The sequence below is a fragment of the Coffea eugenioides genome, chromosome 11, assembly GCF_003713205.1.
Source record: "Coffea eugenioides isolate CCC68of chromosome 11, Ceug_1.0, whole genome shotgun sequence".
Lineage (NCBI taxonomy): Eukaryota > Viridiplantae > Streptophyta > Magnoliopsida > Gentianales > Rubiaceae > Coffea > Coffea eugenioides.
This window is the reverse complement of record NC_040045.1, coordinates 46,009,871-46,027,449: the sequence shown is the minus strand read 5'-3', so window position 1 is coordinate 46,027,449 and position 17,579 is coordinate 46,009,871. Positions and strand designations below refer to the sequence as shown.

Genomic DNA, 17,579 nt, shown 5'->3' with positions numbered 1-17,579 from the left:
CGCCAGAACAGAACCGTAAAGTTGTTGAGTAGGTAATTAACAACCATGGAGCTTGTGTCGGCTTTGTTTCTTTTTAATTTTTGATAGGAGTAATATTATATACAAGAGGGTAACCTGACACGTCACATCTCATTCTCGAGAGAAAATTGAAATAATTGGATAAAGTGTTATTTGAATATTATTTAGAATAATTACTGTAGCACTTTTTGTGATGTGATGTATGTGAGATAAAAAGGTGGTTGAAAATATAAAAAGATAAGTTGAAAAATGTGTTTATGATGTAAGCGAAATATTATTTCAAATAAAATGGTATCCAAACAAACCGACTAGATCAAGAAAAGAAACTGGGCACCCGCTCACTGGGCTTTAATTTTCTTTTTTCTTTTTGGTTTAGTACTCCCCACAAGAGTGAAATTACACAGGAGCCCTCAAGGCTTTCTTTGTTTTTTTTCCCCCCTAGAAAATTCCTCCTACAAAGCAATGCCCCCGCTGGCTAGTTAGTTTTCTCTTCTTCCCTCCGCTGCCTCCGCCGACTGGACCCATCCCAACAGCCCAAGCGGAGAGAGAAGAAAAAAGAAACTCTCCAGTCCTGTCCTGAGTGCGGAAAATTAAAAAGAAGAAATACTAGTAGCCAGTAGCCGTAGCCGCAGTAGTTAGGTGTAGCAAAATGGATCAGGCGGATCAGGTGGCGAAGGCATTCGTGGACCACTACTATTCAACCTTCGACACCAATCGGAGCGGGTTGGGTAACCTGTATCAAGACCAGTCCATGTTGACATTCGAAGGCGAGAAGTTTCAGGGCTCCTCCAACATCCTTGCCAAATTGACTGGTTTGCCCTTCCAGCAGTGCCAGCACGGCATCACCACCGTCGATTGCCAGCCCTCTGGTCCTGCCGGTGGCATGCTTGTCTTTGTCTCCGGTCTTCTCGTGGTCGACGGCGGGGAGCACCCCCTCAAGTTCAGCCAGGTATCCCCCGCCTTTCTTTTTAAACCCCCCCCCCCCTCTTCTCCAACCTCCAATAAATAAATTTCCTGTTATTCCTTTTTGATTGGAATTAAACACTGAGATATCATAACGTTCGGTGTTGATGATTATTTTTAGCATGTTAATTTAACTGAGGATTAAATATCTGGCAACAGTAACTTTATACTGCAGTTCATTTCATACACGATATCACGTGTCTTAATCGTTTTAGCATGTAGTATAATGAGAAATGAGCACTTTTTAACTGTGGTGGGTGACTTTCCTTTTGCACCCTGTAAACCTTCCGTCAATGTTCACTTGGAAACCAATTTTTAGTTTGGGAAATCTTGCATCTCTTTTAATTTGTCCAGGTGCAGTCGTTGAGGATTTTCACAATACTAAAGGAATGATACCAACGTTCTCTTTAATAACTTGGCCTGATGGCCCACTTGCGATCCATTTGGACCAAAGTGAGAGGTGTCAAAAAAAGAGTTCAGGATGCTAAGCATTTGAAATTTGAGTTTGGAGTCCATGAGGGTGTTGAAGTGGAATTTGCCCTTTTTAACTGTTGAGCCGTCGATATCTGTTTTATTTTGGGCTCTAATTGAAAGATTGTGAGAAGATGGAATTGTTGTCATTCTAGTCTGGCGATTGACCACGTTCAAATAGTTATTCTGCTAATGAAGGTTGATGTTGGCAACTTCATTAATTGTTTGCTCCATATTTTGGTGTCAATGAACTACTTTCCATTCATAGCTGCAGATGCAACATGCTTGACTAGCATTTCTGCATTGCGCTGAACTCTTTAACTGCAATATCGGTATCCATATTGATACAGACTACCTATTTTGTATTGCTTCTCTGTTGCGTAAAGTGTAACTTCTTTAATGTGTAATACATTCTACACAAACCATCTGCTGTGAATAAGGTCCCAGATGATTTGTTCACTTCTTCTGGCTTTTGCTCGAGAAATATTCCCGTCTAATATTGGTATCTTTAATGACACAGACTGCCTATTTTGCGTTGCTTCCCTTTACGCAGAGGGCAATTTCATAAATATGTGTACTACCTTCTCCACCGACCATTTACTTTGCATATGGATCCAGATTGTTTCACCACTTTTGTCTTTTGCTTGAGAGAATAGTTCCTGTTTAAGGTTGTACATATGTAGTTTACTACAAGTCTAGAACAGCTACTTAATCACATAGTATTGCAAGGTCTTAACAATGTGCTACCCTCTGTGCGATGCCTAGTTGGTTTGGAAGATTGTTGGCTTTTGCTGGGTTTCAGCTTTATTTCTGTTGCTTAAAATCATCTATTCCTTTTGGTGATACTGTTAAACTCTAAGTGCGACATAGTTCTTCTGGTCAATACTGTTCAAACAACTTCTCCATTCTGCTTTTGTGCTTTAGCTTGATGACTCTTTAAGGAAATTGATTTAGGATAATTTGTTGTTTTCACTTGTAAGCATTTGAAGTGCTCTCAAGTTGATATCCACATAAGCATATGATTGTTGTGCTTTCTAGTTACACGGAAAGTAGTAACATCAGTTCTGTGTGTTTATTCTGAATGTGGTTGTCTTTTGTGTGCCCGTTCATTCTTCCATTGCTTCTGCATATTTGTTGGTCGCTAATACTTGCCATCTGATTTTGCGGCAGATGTTCCATTTGATGCCCACTCCTCAGGGTAGCTTTTATGTGCTGAATGACATTTTCCGGTTGAATTACGCGTGATGCGGTACATGTCCGTTTGTTAAATCACTGGGGTCGAATGCTGCCCCAAGTGCCATAAACCAAATTAGTTTCAGCTTTGAATTCTAGCTTTCCAGTGTCCAAACTTGGCATTTTCGGGATGTTCAGTAATTGTTTGTCTTCGTCTATGGTGACTGGCGGATGGTTGAGTTGTCATTAGACCTATTTTAATGCTGCGTTAATTTTGCCAAGAATTTTCAAATGAATTGGATAGTGATATTTGAACTAATTGGTTGAGAATTGTATCTCTCTCATCAAATCTGCGTCCTGATTCCAACTTGATTGAAGGAAAAACATTAAGGTGTGGTGATGTAATCTGAGATCTTTTTAGTACCGTGGTTGACTGGAACAATTGATACTCGGACAGAGTAATTTGCCTGCTTGCTTGCGTGGACATTTCGCAAGCAAAACACAAATGTTTTGCTATTCTTCATTGTCTACATCAAATACTGGGAGTTCCACACGGGGAAGCTCTGGAATCTTTAGATCCGGCAGAGATGAGGCCGCAAGAATTGGCTTTGGCATCACAGAGGAGGCTAGTTTATCTACTTCCTGACCCGTAATTCTTCTGTTACCTTTCAGCAGCCCGGTGATCATACCCCCCAAGGATTTAAATGGGTGGCTTAATCCTTCTTTGACCTTCAGAATGAGCGAGACTTGGGAAAGCTGCCAGGCAACAGTGAGAACAATCATGGCTGACAGAAGACAATGAGTGATAAAGTTCTGCCTCTTAACTTCGTTAAGCTCCTTAATGATATCTTCTTTCCCAATTTCGGAGCTCGAGTCCCCCTTCCTTGCTTCATTTGCAGTCTCACTCTTCTCGCCAGCTTCAGCTTCAGCTTCAGGGTTGGGTACCTTACTATTGTCAGCTGATGCTTTGGGTTCCTCGAGCATGCCATCTTCTTGCAAGGCATCTAACTGTTAAAATTACAGGCGCCAAAGCTGATTAATCCTTTGACAAGTAACGCGTTGAGAATTCAGTTAATGTGTTACTAAGACTTCTGGGCATAGGAGCAAAAGATGGATTAGATTTCCAATTAAGCAAGTTAACAAGTCCAGAAAGAAAGAAATAGCAATAGCGTACGTCTGTGGACTATCAAAAATATTTCTCAATTAACAAATTGAAAAGGTAAAATCCAATAAAGCTAAGTCGAATAATTTCTTACTTTCGAGGTCGCTTTACGGCTTTACCTGTGAAAGTAATTTGGAGAGAAGAAGGCGGCGGTCGTCGTCGTCGTCGTCGTCGGGGGAACCATCTTTGTCGCCAGAGACTGCAACAAAGCTCTCATCCAATGAGGGCCCGTCTGTATTTCTTACTTTCGCTTCTTCAATCAGTTGCTTTATGGCTGTCTGTAATAGCTTCACCTTATCCCTTGATTCCATTTCGTTCGATCACCCTCTTCTGCTGACTTCTTTTTCGTAAAAGAAGAATCGGTGTTATGAGGTGGGGATCTTCCGGAAAACTTGCTCTAATCGAATCAGTAGAAGCGAGGTCAACACTTTCGCCATCAACCGTCCAGCTTATCCGCATAGATATCCTCTTCTGGGAGAATTACCCACCTACGTCCCACAAAGCTTCTTCGACATCCCAATTATTGGAGAATATTGTGCTTCCTTCCTTCCTTCCTTCCTTTTATAGGCCTCTTTATTTATTTATTTATTTTTTTTGCACTCCTCTCAAGCTCTCCTTCCAAAGCAACATTCTAGTGAAATTTCGTCCGATACATGTTCGCTAATTATAGAAGAAATTTGAAGTTTAAATCTAAATTGAGCTTAATTATTATGTATTTAGATCCACTAATATTATTGTCAGTATAAAAAAGATTAATTCAAATTTTAATCGCATAAAAAAAATAAGTAGAATACTTGTCATGTAGATGAGGTTTTCTCACAGTGGTGTATTTTACTAAAAATAGCACGGCAGAAAATTTGACCTATTCCAGCATCGTCCAGAGAGCAATGAACAACTTTTGAGATAACCCCGTACTCCTCGTGAAATTGTTATATACTGTATTATCAAGTCGGTGTTGTTAATCAAGAGTTCCGGTAACCATTGCACTCTGGTTAATTGGAAAATATTCTTCCTCTCTTTTCATCTTCTTGGAATTCTGCCGTGCGTACAAGAGATCAATTTTGCAGCTAGCCTCCTAAAAGTAATGACGAGAAATTGTTTGCCCACATTGTTGTCAAAAAAAAAAAAAAAACTGTTAACCGACATTGAAAAGAGAAAAGGACTTCACCCTAAGTAGCAGTGCCTTCTTCTAGCCAACCAAGAGCCCTGCACTAAATACATGCTAAAACAACGCGAGAACATCTTCACTTTTACAGGAGCAAACATCGTGTAATCATACACATAGTCATGTACCATAAAAAGGTAAGTTTATCGGAAATTTCTCTTAAACGTAACCACCCTACCATTGACATTTACATCAAACTGCACAGCGCATTTACAAAATGCCAATCTCAGCAATATAACCAATCAAACTAGCTAACCGTAAATAATAACCAAATTAAGCTACCTGAACTTCAATTTACATCTATCCCCACATACAGTGTCTAGAATAAAAGCCAAGTTATCCATCGCATCTACACAAATTGATAAATGTCATCATTTCCCATGCTAGATACGTCATATGAAGTCGAGGATATTTCCCTCTCGGCACCATCAAGCTCAGCCTGCAAAATTTAAGTGTTTAACAGGCGTAAATGAACATCTTTCCCTACCTGCGCTAATTGAATATAAAGGCTAAAATTCATATAGGAAGGTAGCAGATTCAACATATGCTTGGATATACAAATTTTGGAGTAAATCATGCACTATTTTCTTCACTAGGTTTGCCGTCCCTATAGATTACAATAAGATGTGATTTGTCATACCTCAAAAAACTTTCCACGTTTTGCAGTGTGCAAAGTAAATAGTGTCTACCAACCTAAGTTCCATACCAAGATTACCTTAGCTTGACGATATTTCTCCAGAATGCGGCGATACTGCTGGCGCGCTCCTGGAGACTCAACCATTGACAATACCCTTGACACAGCTTCATCAATAGTTGCATCAACCTTCTGCTTACGGAAGACCCTTAGAATGTCTTCATCCTCACTTTCATCGATAGCATCTGTCTCAAGGCGGAACCCACGCAAACCAACTCCACGTCTACGCCACCTAAGAACTACCTTCTCCAGAATACCCACGGCCCAGCATACCTTATAATTCTTTCTGACCTGATAGCCTCGCACATGAGCCTGCCACGAAAGTTCTCAGAATTAGACAAAGTATTTCCAATCTTTTTCAACATCAGCTTGAAAAATTTCTAACAGGTGTGGTGGTCTTGTGCTAGTCTCATGCAATTCATACACCAAGAAGAAAAAACCAAATAATGATTAAGAAAGTCTCCTGGTATCAAAACTTCTGATTTATTTGAGCAATGATGTCCATGTACATTCATCATTCATATGACAGAGAAGCACTTGACACTATCATGAATCATGCTTCAAGCAGCCTCAAAATTTCAGATACCAGTCTTCAGAAACTTGAAGATAAATATTATACATTTGATTCTCAACAAAGTTATCAAATGTATTTCAAGATTAATAGGAAATTTAAGGGCATGTTAAAGGACAGTCATGATCTTCCTCATTGAATATTTTATTATGTTACTCAGGTGTAGGTAACAAAATATTAGATATCCCAAAAAACTTTGCCCAAAAGAGAAAGCATGGCACCTGTATTTTCACTACTTTCTGACGAAATGCAAGAAAATCCTTGCGACCTTTCCAACCACGATATTTCTTCTGTATCGATAAAGCAGCTGAGTTGTAATCCCTCGAATTGCGGAAGGCAAACTTTGAAGCAGCCGAAAGCTCTGGTATGTCAGATAAAAGGATTCCATACTCGTCTCTAGATGTGCTTGAAGCAGCAGAAATAGCAAATTCTATCTGCTGCCTCCTCCTGAAAGAATGTGCACGGAATGCAGACTGTATACGTGCAGCAGCCTGTGCAGCATTCCGCGCAGCAGCTAAGCTATCCTTCAGAGAAAGCTGGTCCTCGTTTGTAGTGGGACTTGTCTTGGGAATGTTAATCAAAGTTCTTTCTGCTTCTACATCAGCAGATCCTTTTGATAGCTCACTCTCTTCCAGGGTAAGGGAAAAGAGATGACTAGTTAGTGCCACTTCTGAAAGATAACCAGCAAGACCCTTGTGGCCCCAAGTGGCAGCAACAGATGCAGCAGTTTTCCCAGTTGGGTCCTTAGAATTGGGATCAGTAACCGCTCCAGCAGATGCACCAGCTGCTATCAGTGCAGCAACCATTTTTTCCCTGTAACAAGGATTTTAGTAAACAGAGTTCCCATGTAGAAATATGCATGAGGTATATCAAAAACAAATAAATGCACTGCAGTAAATCTTCAAGGTAATGTGCAGCAAACATGATTGCAAGAAGGGCTGCTACAACCACAAACAAATCAAGAGTAAACTTTCAGACAAAATGGAATGAAGTACTGGGGAAAAAAACCTGTGCAGCCTATCAACTTTGCACTCCATGAGAAACACTGCTGCTGATTTTAAAAAAAAAAGGAGAAGAAGAAGTTTTCTTAAAGCTATTGCAGTGAACTCATGTATGATAATTTGAGTGAGAAACTAACTCATAAACCATCCAGTAAAGAAACATGAGTTAATCCAGAGCTTTTCTAGGTGTCATATTCTCCCCATTTATGTTAACTTTGTTCCAATAGATATATGTCTTGTCAACACATTCAGTGACTTAAACCTGCCAACCCCCCCCCCCCCCACAAAAAACCCGGAAATCATGCACCAAAACCGAAGTAACTAAATCTTCAACTTCTATCTTTCCCTCACAATGAACCCAACAGATCCTGTGGTTGGCGATGAACCCAACAGATCCTGTGGTCGCAATGAACCCAACAGATCCTGTGGCCAACTGAGAACAGGGTGAAGGCCAAAAGTCAAATAATTTGGTGTATTGCCAATAACACACTATGGAATCTTTAAATGATAAAGCTGTGGCCTTTCAAATAAACACTTCCTCCACATTTATGATACAGCACCCCATACATTAACAGAATGTAATTTGTTTTAAAACTTCAGCCATCTGAATAACAATCAGTTTCATTCCACAGAACATTTTGTGGCGTATTTCTCCTCAGCTACAATCAATGGTAATTGCTCCATCAAGGTTGAAAAGTATTGCCAGCACTATCGGAAGCAAACAATGAAAAGATTTATGGAATCACATAAAAGACATCACAGGTGAATGTGAGCAATTTGGATTATGCAATGTAATCAAGCAGAAAAGGCATCACAAGTGAATGTGTCCTTCTGTCTTGCCAGTTTGAGCAATTTGGATTATGTAATCAGGCAGAATTCATGCATTTCTACCAATCACCTACTCAAACTCCATATAAGTCATGCTAATTTACACAATAAAAAGTTCTGAATGTCAGTAACGAATAGGTAAAGGGAAGGGGTTACCCACCTTCCAAAACGCGCAGCCCAATGAAGGGCAGTCCAACCATTTATGTCACGAAAGTTAACATTGACTCCAGACTTGAGAATTGGGTGCAGGGCCCACTCAAATCCTAAACCAGAAATTATGTGTATTACCCCTTGTTCTTTCTTTGATAAGGAACAGCATGGCATGTTATCATCTTGTGATTTTGAAGAAAGCCAATTTTGCAACTTGTCTTTCACAAGTTCTTCTAGGAGCCAGTCTGTTGTGATAGATAGTGTAGAAGTGCCGGCCAAAAGAGCTTCTATGACTTGACCCCATGAGTCCTCATCTGCTCTGGATTTGCCCAATAAATCAACTCCTGATTCAGAAGTATCTCCTTTTTGCATTGAAGGATTGGATAGAAGCAACTGTACAAATCTGACAAGTAACAACATTTCTTCAGGACTTCTACTAGCTTCTCTCTGTGGCTGACTGCAATGACTACAAACGGTTGGTTTAACACGATATTCGAATTCCCTGACTTCGCTGCAGGACTCTCTATTACCGGAAGTGACACAAATTGTGACTTTTCCAGGCGAGTGAGGAGGAGCATGGCAACAAATGACCCCTTCCTGAATGATCTGAACTGGAACTTCAATGTCACCAAACATGCAAGTCCATGCAGCATCCAATGGATCACAGAGAAATGATCCAATTATGAAAACCTGCAATACGATTCTTGATATTTGAATTTACAATGCCAAGCGGAGAAATAGAAGCAGAACATAATCAACCAGGCTGACCAGAACGCAGGGTACTCATCATAAGCATAAGATGAGAAATAACCATTTACATCAAATTCAACATGAATAATTGCATACTCAAAAGATCTCGTCGATCTCCCAGGTTGTATTCTGAGATTGATCCAACCGTAGAAGTTTTATGATAGGCCCAGTTAAAAGCATCATGTAGAAAATCTATTCTGAACACCTCTCTCTAATTGTAACAAAATTGACCCAGATTAGAACTCACCTCAACCAAATCTCTCACACTCTTGATTGGCCGAGAAAGTTCTGTTTCTTCCCTCACCTTTGTCAGGCCAGCTTATTACCTAATCCCTGTTGTTCGAAGCTTTCCTTCTTCAAGAGCACTCTCACACAGTTTGTACATAAGTTTCATTTCAAAATTTGAACTATTGTTCTTCAACTTTTCAATTTTCAATATTTTCCATCCCTTTTGCACCTCTTGACATAAGAAACACCCTTTTGCCCTAGTTGAATGTCAGTATTTGCCTTTCACACATTAAGTAATCTATTTCAGACATCATTTCTTGTGTATATATGTTTATTTTGGGGGTTACAATGATGACAAAATTCATGAAAAATCTACCATGTAATAAAACTATTATTTGAGGGGAAAAAAGGTCAATGAGAAAAATAATTACTAAGGAAAATCTAACAGTTTGACCAGAACAGTCAAATAGGGACTTGGTCATTGATGGAATAGTTAAAAAAACAGCTACTGACAGAGTAAAAACAATAAGAACTTGTGAAGCAAAGCTCTCTACAAATATTGGCCGAAGTAGGTAAAAAACTTTTGGATGACAAAAAGTCATACTAAGCCATCATAGAGGAAGACAGTCATCATGCAGACTAGGTACAAAATATTAGCAACAAGGAAGATAACAGCACTTATAATTGCAGATTTGCTTGTTAAGAAAACTTTTGTTTCTGCAGAAATTATCCATGTTATACAACAAATGGAAGTAGATCTCGTGCTCATACCTAACCACTTGTTTTACCTTTAGGATCCCTTTATGTACCATTTCAGTTAACATTATTCTAATCATGCCATGCAAGACACCATAGTGATGATTACAGCTTACCAATCAATTTAGAACATGAAGCAAAGTACTTCCAACAAGAACTCTACCATATATGACCAGAAGCAGGACCATTAAATTAAGCAACCAATCACCAAAAGATTCTACAAAAATAACGGCTCACTAGGGAGACAAATGCAATGATATGAAACCAATGAATCCCATGCCTCCTTCTATTCAACGCTTAGTTAGTTCCAAGTAACATAATGGCGGACCTCTTACACGCACATTGGAATCATTGTTCAGTAATATTCATAGGAAGAATTGAAGAATGTCCATGTTTAAAAGTAAATGCAAAATTGAGTTCCCTGACGAGTACCTTTGTTGTTTCCGAGGCATAAACCCATTCTGGAGATATCTCTTGAATAGTAAATTTCTGCTTTTGGGCTATAGTTAAACCCAAATCCTCTTCAAGGGAGATTCCAATCTGATTGTGGTCAAATAGTGTTGTATAATTGTCCGGGTTGGTCATGTAGGTCTTTACTGCAGCTGAATAAGCAGGATATGCCAGATTTTGGACTTCCTTGGCAACTGGTAAAGAAACTGGCAGGACAATAAGGTAATTGGAATTTCAGCATCCTAAATTTACAAAATAGAAGGTTCCAAATATAAGCTACTATTAAAGTTGAGACTACCATCTTGAGCATTTGTTCCTCCATAATCTAACCAAGTATAACCATCTTGCTCAGCCACCAGCTCTTTAGTCCATTCATCAAGAAGCACACCCTGTTGTGCATATGGTTAATTACCTTGAAAGATTGAGACTAGAACAGCTTAACAAAGATATTATATTTAAGCAAAAAATGCACAAAGCAGGACGTGGGTCTTAACATGTGGTGTGGTAGTTATATGCACCTTAAACTGACTTCAAACATAAGGTAAGCAGCGATTCACATCAGAAAATTAGCATGGCATAGAAATGATCAAATATAAGAACAAACAGATACGATTGGTACCACACAGGCAGAAGATGAATGCTCATAGTGATTATTCATTCTCACATTTCTGTCAAATTTGTCTACATGTCTCACTTGTGCCAAAACATCTTCTGAACTATTGCAGCCATCTAGCATCTCTGTCCAGTCCTCATGTCCCAACGATTGCTGTTGGTGTTCAATCTCATAACCTACAAAGGAAAGACTTATTAGCATTTGTGCTTATCCATGTCTGGCTTCTATAGCAACAGATTCCCTCATGTAAAAGAAAAAGATCAATAGAACATAAAACCATTCATAAAGGGAATTTATAAGCTATAGCAACATAGCTAGAAGCCCTGAATGTTCAAAAGAGGTGTTTTTAGCTCGACAAGCTCCATATAGAACAGGAAGCATCAGCACAATTCTGTTCACATACAACCATCAGATAAGAAGAGATCACTCTCCAACTTAAACCATCATGGACTAAAAGAATTATAAAATACATCGTTCAGCAACTTTACGGCAAGAAGATCAAATGTTTAATGGGAAAACATGAAACAAAAGTCATCTTCCCATATCAAAGCAATTTCAAAGTTATCATACTGCAAAAGGAAAAAAGTTACAAGAGTTTCAAAAGCAAAATTCAACAATTAAAAACATCCAATTACATTCATCATAATTACTATAAATTCTACATAAGAATGAACGAAAGTGCTGTATTGTGATTGCATAGTGAAGCAACGAACCAATAACAAAAACCTGGAAAAAGGTTCAAGAGAAGAATGCTTCAATCACCTTGTCCTGGAACAGATGGAGTTTGACCCTGTGTGGACTTTTCTGAATCGTGTGAGTTCTCATTCTGTGTGTAACAATTACCAATTTCTTCCAGCCTGTCATCATTTAAACTTAACTGTTCCTCAAGCCTTCTCAATGCTTGACTGATGTCATGGCTCGATGAACTAGTAACCTCCTCTGTTCTCTCTATATCCTGTGAGTAATTCATGCCATTACTCTTGATGACAACACTAGAGCTAAATTCAACAGATCCAGGACTAGATAAATTGTGAATTTGCTCATAAGATTCTCCGAGGAGAGGAGAAGTGCCTAGCTGCTGAGTGTTGCCTGAGATCGGGCTCTGACTGAAGGTAGAGGAGGATATTGGAGAAAATTGTGATATGGTTCCTGCATTGTTCCTTGCCTGCAGCTTAAAAAGTCACACAAGACACAAGGTTGATTAAAGTTCAGTCAGTTATCAACTCCAACAGTACTTTTCAACTACCAAGTAAACAGAGTCATGGAGAAAACACATCTACTCTTTGCACGTAAACGATCATTAATGACGACTAGGTGCAGCAACATGTTAGTCCATAAACACTTAAAAGCTGAGGCAAACTTAACAAGTGTCCACTGATAATGCCAAGCTCAAATCTGATACAATCACTAAAAGTAAGCTTCGGGAAGATTTTCTAAAAGCACAAATGTCAACAGGAAATGCCATGCCTCGTGCATCAAATTTGAAGTACCCCTAGCAACAAGGCCCTGATTGGTTAGGCAAGTCATCCAGCAATAGGGTTACCGTCGAATATAAAGCACAAGCATGGAGTGGGAGAGCATAATCACCAAAGAAATAAAAAATGAGATGCGTCCTTTTAGCAAAAGGTTGAAATAACAACATGAGATTATTACAATAATCTGATTGAAGAACTCTCACCTCACTTATATCTCTGTAGTGAACGAGAACAATGTGTTCATAGGCCCTGCCCAAACATTAAAAAGAAGACTTGCAATGACAATCAGAAAAAATGAGAAAATTGAAAAAAAAAGAATCAGCTCTAATCTGACAGAACGAGATCCACTGCATAACTTCATAATCTCAATTAATCATCTAACCTCAGCAGTATATCATTACATAGGATACCATCTAACATGCCAACATCTCTTGACTTCTAAGGAGACCAGGAAAAATTCATGATAACAAGAATTAACTTACGGGTTCAACATCCAATAGCTACGCCTCTGAAAATTAGGGTTCTGCTCCCCGTGTGCGTAATAGCAATTTAAAGCTTCCACATTTCCAACCTAGCCATTTAAAAAGATGTAAGCTGAAAGCATGGAACTTTGCTGTCTTTTATGAATAAGATATCAGCATATTGTATCTAGAACTTCATGACAAGGTGGAGACAGTATCACAGCAGGATAAGGCAAAATCTTGGAATGCTAGTGCCCTTATCAAAGAAATGTGTTATTCAGACAAATCCAGGATAACAACTGCTTATGTAAAGGACTTGCTCCCCAGGAAGACCACTTTAAACCGTTGTTGATGTTTCAAAAAGTTTTGGGTTGATAGGAGCAGCAACTTATGAAATGCAATGAAAACTCTCGAGCCATCATGCTAATTATCCACCCGAAACTAGGTTCTTTCACCAGAACAAATATGGTGCAAGCAAAAGAATATGCACTGCTAAAAGAAGAAACCTACTGCTAGATTGATATATTTAATGAGCCTCCATTTTTATTCCCAATGTAAACGAATTGGGAGAAGGGAGCAATCTTTCATCTTCAACTGCGGTAAGTTAAATGAGTTTGCTTCAGAACACAATATGTACTGCTCCAACAGCCCTAAATTGGAAGTTCCATTTAATTTTTTTTTCTTTAAAACCATCATTTTCTTGAACATTATCTATGTTATCTTATTTACTTAGTTGCCAACTAGTCTTTTTATGTAACTTAAAGAACAAGAAAGACAAACCTCACAGAAAAGGGTCAACTCAGACACTTAAAAAGTATGTAGAAATGGATCGAGATATTTATAACAGGAAAATTGTTAATATTCAACCTTAAGCCGTTCATGTGCTTCACCAACAGTTCTTCCATCTCTCTTCCTCCGCCAACTATGCCCATCCTTACGGAAAAACCTAAGGACCCTCTTGTTGAAAAGGAACAGTGATCCACCTGTTGAGGCAATGATTATGTTAGACCAAAGAAGCATCCATATAAGGTGTCAGGCCCAAGGAAGGGCAAGGTTTTAAGAATTGCACTCAAGAGGTAAAACATAAGATGATTACTTCCTGGTTTTTGAGGAGGCTCATTAGTGATCATTTGGTTCTCATGATTTTGTAGTATGAAGAGTACTTCAGCAGGCTTCAACCAGCGAGATTGAGCTTCTCTAACCAGATCATTTAAATTGTACCCTGAAGTCCAACAAAGTAGCAAACACATATAAAAACAGGCCCTGACAAAAGGTGTGTCTGACATTAAGGCGTGAGCACAAGAAAAGCAAAAAAATGCATTCACAGAAGAAATCTAAACTGTAAAGCGAACTACAAAAGGTGCTGAATATGCCACCACTCATTTCTCAAATATACGACAATTTAACGTGCACAAGCAAGCAAAACACATGCAAACTTCGAACCCAACCAGAACATTGATGGCTTAATATTCATTTTATCAAAACAATCTCAGCATATCCTCCAATCTCAAATGACGAGTTAATGACGACTGTGCAATGCAGATATTTTGTCTCAGACAAGACTTGTTAGCCATGATGACCGTGTAATTCGGTCCAAGGCATAGGCAAAGCTTTACAATTTAACAATACCAACTTCAGCCAGAATATTTCCGTTATCAATTTCGTCTATTCATTTGATTTTGTTTAAGAAAATATATTTGACGCCTGAGCTAACTACATAATTAATTCATAGCAAAATAGAATGCTCAATATTTTTTAAAAAATAAATAAATTAAGAAAAACTACTTCAAGAATAAAACCATAAAATCGAACAAAAAATGTTAAGGTTGAGAGGAAAATAGAAACCGGAAAAATGGAGCTGAAGATATAAAGTGTACCGACTACACAATTGCAACTTAACCTACATAGATGAAGAGGAATCCTGCTGCTGCATATACAAACAAGCAAGTAAATGATGGAGCAAAAGGCGAAAACTAGAACTACAAAATTAGGATTTTTTTAAAAAAAAAATAAAGAAGAAGAAGAAGAAGAAGAAGAGTCTAACCTGATTGTGACATATTTGAAGTCACTGCGTCCAGAAGATAAAGAATTCTACCAAAAAAATGAGAAAGCCGTAGGAATTGCAGAGAAGGCAGTTCATTAGCAAATATTCAGACCTCGTCTTGAATTTCAGCCAACGACCACCGCCAAAGTCCCTGGTCAACTGCTCCCAAGTGACTCGCCAAAGTAGAATCGCCGCGGAAGAGCGAAAGCACGACCCAAATTATGAAGGATCACCCAGATTGTTTTTAATTAAAAATTCCTCTAACCCTCCCTCGGGGGATCAACGCCTCAACGGGAAGGCCAAAAAAGGCAGAGAGAGATTTTATTGGATTAGCTACGAAGCTTGGGGAAGTTGAGCTACTTGGCCAGTGACCGACAACCGGGCGAGCGAGAGGTTTCATTCCACTTATTAGAGACTCCAGTCCATTAGAGACTCCAGTCCAGTGAGTGCTGGAGTGCGAAAGGCGCAGGATTGACAGAGAATAAGAGAACAAAATGAAAATATAGGAGTACTACAACTTAATGCGAAAAAAAAAATCAAAAAAATTAATTAGAAAAAATATATATTTGCATACTACTAGTACGTACTATTTATTTATTTATTTATTTAGGAGCTTGTTTTTTTTTTTTTTGTCAAATATGATAAACCTACACTTATTCTATCTTATTCTGTTTTATAGGAGAACCTAAAAAAATCCAAGGAAAAATCGAAATGAACTAAATCACCTATCAGCCTAAACAAGTGCCCCACGCACCCCTCTAAAATAGGCTTAAAGTGACCTGGACCTAAAGAAGTCCAAAAGAAAATCGAGAGAGAACTGAATCACTTATCAACTAAAATAAGTGTCCTACGCATCCATCTGAAAGACACTTAAAGTGACTTACCACATTTTAGTGACGAATGGTGATAGGTAAAATTTGAACATTAACCGCCCATTCTATCAAGCCTTAAATACTTTGGTGGTGGCCATTGAACTAATGGCTAGCTGTCGTTTGGTTTAGCCATCTAATGACTTTAGAGAGAGAGGAAACTGTTGTCAAAACTCAAAAAAGAGAGAAAATATATAGGACGCGGTTTGAAGTCCGCCAAAAGGGTTGTTGAAGTTAGCGTAGGAGTGGTACGGTCAAAAGCATACCCCGTCGAATTCTTTTTGGTGACTTATGTTATGTGATGTTATTTTCTACGTCCACACCACGGCCACGAGATTAGATTTGAATATAAGATCTTATTTATTGAAAATAATTAGTAGTAGTATAAGTACTTATACTACTATTTTTATCTCATCAGTGATTTTTTTTTTTGTCAACATAGGGATGTTCGGATTAATCCTTATGGGACCCGACTAATTTCCTGCAGGACTCGAATCCTGAACAAGTCAGAAAAGTCGTCATACCCTAAGGAGGGGGAGCGTGTCCGCTCGAGCTATCCCATGGGGACAGAAGACTAGCCACTTAAAAATGGTAAGTTTATAGGAGGCAGGGGTTGAACCTCTAACCTCCAGCATCACCACCAAAGAGGTGATGACCACTGGACCAAATGGCCGGCTATCTCATCAGTGAATTGAGAACACAAAACTTTTTTTTTTAAGTAGCCACTGGAGGGCAGATTATTGCTTTCTGTCCAGAGAATAACAAGTTTCCCCTTTGGCGTTGGTGTAATTTACCTAAGACCCAATATATATAATATAATAAAAAGGTATGTAATCAAGCACATGATTGTCAAGGGCAGCTACTGGTTTTGAGTTCTCCTGCGCTGTATTGTAGTCCTAGAGATAAGAATCAAAGCTCATGTGCTTCAAATTCAGTCTGTTTTTCAAACTCTTGACTTCAATCGCATAACATGGTGCGAACACGACTAAGCCCAACCAATAATGGTCAAATACCCAAAATTTTTTTTTTTTTTTTTTTTTTAAGAACACGGAGGCTTTTGAACTCCACTTACTCATCAATTATTTTCCGCACGAGGAAATCGATGAATGCATCTGGCGGAGCGGTAAGGAACAGGACAGCACAGAACAAGTACAGCGCCACTACAATTTGGATACATTCCAGAAACAAGGGATAATTCCAGAAACCTCCCTCAGATTTTTGACACTTTCATTGACCTCCTTTGAGGTTTTAAAAATTACAGCAACCTCCTTTATCAGAAATTTGGATACATTACTTACATAAGATACAGTGAAAGTACTACTTTGCCCTAAGACATTATGCATTATTAAAAAAAAGATTGGGGCACTAAATAAATAAGATTAACTAATTAAACCAAAACAATGATTATTTCATTTCAAATTAGCAACCATAATTACAATAAAAAATGGTATCAATTGCTTTCCTAAGATGGCGCTTTTTTTGTGATTGATATCACTTGACAACAGTTAGAATAGACAATCTTATATAATCTGCACAGATAGATCTTATGAGCAAAGAGAAATAGAAGAATATTCTGATTGACTTATTTTATTGAATCTTATGCTCAGACAAAACTATTTATGCCTTTTGCTGTTGATTTGTTGACTATGACTTGTATGTTTTTTACACCAATACTTTTACTTTTATCTCGTCCACTAAAATAAAAAGATTAATTTTTTATCCAAATTTAGATGCTTA

The 17,579-nt window shown here is 38.4% G+C and overlaps 3 protein-coding genes across 6 annotated transcripts; 1 reads left to right on the top strand and 2 right to left on the bottom strand.

Moving 5' to 3' along the window:
• Positions 1–474: 474 nt before the first annotated feature.
• On the top strand, positions 475–2,944 carry LOC113752988 (nuclear transport factor 2B-like). The gene is made up of 2 exons (XM_027297062.1): positions 475–967; positions 2,623–2,944. The coding sequence occupies exons 1-2, from the start codon at positions 668–670 to the stop codon at positions 2,695–2,697; spliced, it is 375 nt and encodes a 124-aa protein (XP_027152863.1). The 5' UTR covers positions 475–667; the 3' UTR covers positions 2,698–2,944.
• Positions 2,945–3,019: 75 nt separating this feature from the next.
• LOC113752987 lies at positions 3,020–4,313 on the bottom strand. The gene is made up of 2 exons (XM_027297061.1): positions 3,907–4,313; positions 3,020–3,633 (listed from the first exon to the last, which is right to left on the bottom strand). The coding sequence occupies exons 1-2, from the start codon at positions 4,096–4,098 to the stop codon at positions 3,139–3,141; spliced, it is 687 nt and encodes a 228-aa protein (XP_027152862.1). The 5' UTR covers positions 4,099–4,313; the 3' UTR covers positions 3,020–3,138.
• Positions 4,314–5,003: 690 nt separating this feature from the next.
• On the bottom strand, positions 5,004–15,416 carry LOC113751514 (calmodulin-binding transcription activator 4). 4 transcript variants are annotated; one of them, XM_027295546.1, is made up of 13 exons: positions 14,974–15,416; positions 14,026–14,151; positions 13,797–13,912; positions 12,951–13,039; positions 12,672–12,717; positions 11,756–12,164; positions 11,000–11,169; positions 10,679–10,769; positions 10,363–10,586; positions 8,207–8,886; positions 6,439–7,030; positions 5,668–5,958; positions 5,004–5,391 (listed from the first exon to the last, which is right to left on the bottom strand). In XM_027295546.1, the coding sequence occupies exons 1-13, from the start codon at positions 14,984–14,986 to the stop codon at positions 5,302–5,304; spliced, it is 2,937 nt and encodes a 978-aa protein (XP_027151347.1). In that variant the 5' UTR covers positions 14,987–15,416; the 3' UTR covers positions 5,004–5,301. The 4 variants fall into 4 exon arrangements, with proteins under 4 accessions (XP_027151347.1, XP_027151349.1, XP_027151351.1 ...); XM_027295548.1 differs by having other exon boundaries at positions 11,045–11,169; XM_027295550.1 differs by having other exon boundaries at positions 11,075–11,169.
• Between the last annotated feature and the right edge of the window lie 2,163 nt (positions 15,417–17,579).

Coding starts and splice junctions, on each gene's coding strand:
- LOC113752988 (XM_027297062.1), top strand. CDS start 668: ATGGATCAGGCGGATCAGGTGGCGAAGGCATTCGTGGACCACTACTAT. Junction 968..2,622: donor ACCCCCTCAAGTTCAGCCAG/GTATCCCCCGCC, acceptor ATTTTGCGGCAG/ATGTTCCATTTGATGCCCAC.
- LOC113752987 (XM_027297061.1), bottom strand. CDS start 4,098: ATGGAATCAAGGGATAAGGTGAAGCTATTACAGACAGCCATAAAGCAA. Junction 3,634..3,906: donor TCTCCAAATTACTTTCACAG/GTAAAGCCGTAA, acceptor TAATTTTAACAG/TTAGATGCCTTGCAAGAAGA.
- LOC113751514 (XM_027295546.1), bottom strand. Junction 13,913..14,025: donor GCCTCCTCAAAAACCAGGAA/GTAATCATCTTA, acceptor TTGCCTCAACAG/GTGGATCACTGTTCCTTTTC. Junction 7,031..8,206: donor TGGGCTGCGCGTTTTGGAAG/GTGGGTAACCCC, acceptor TCCTTGTTACAG/GGAAAAAATGGTTGCTGCAC.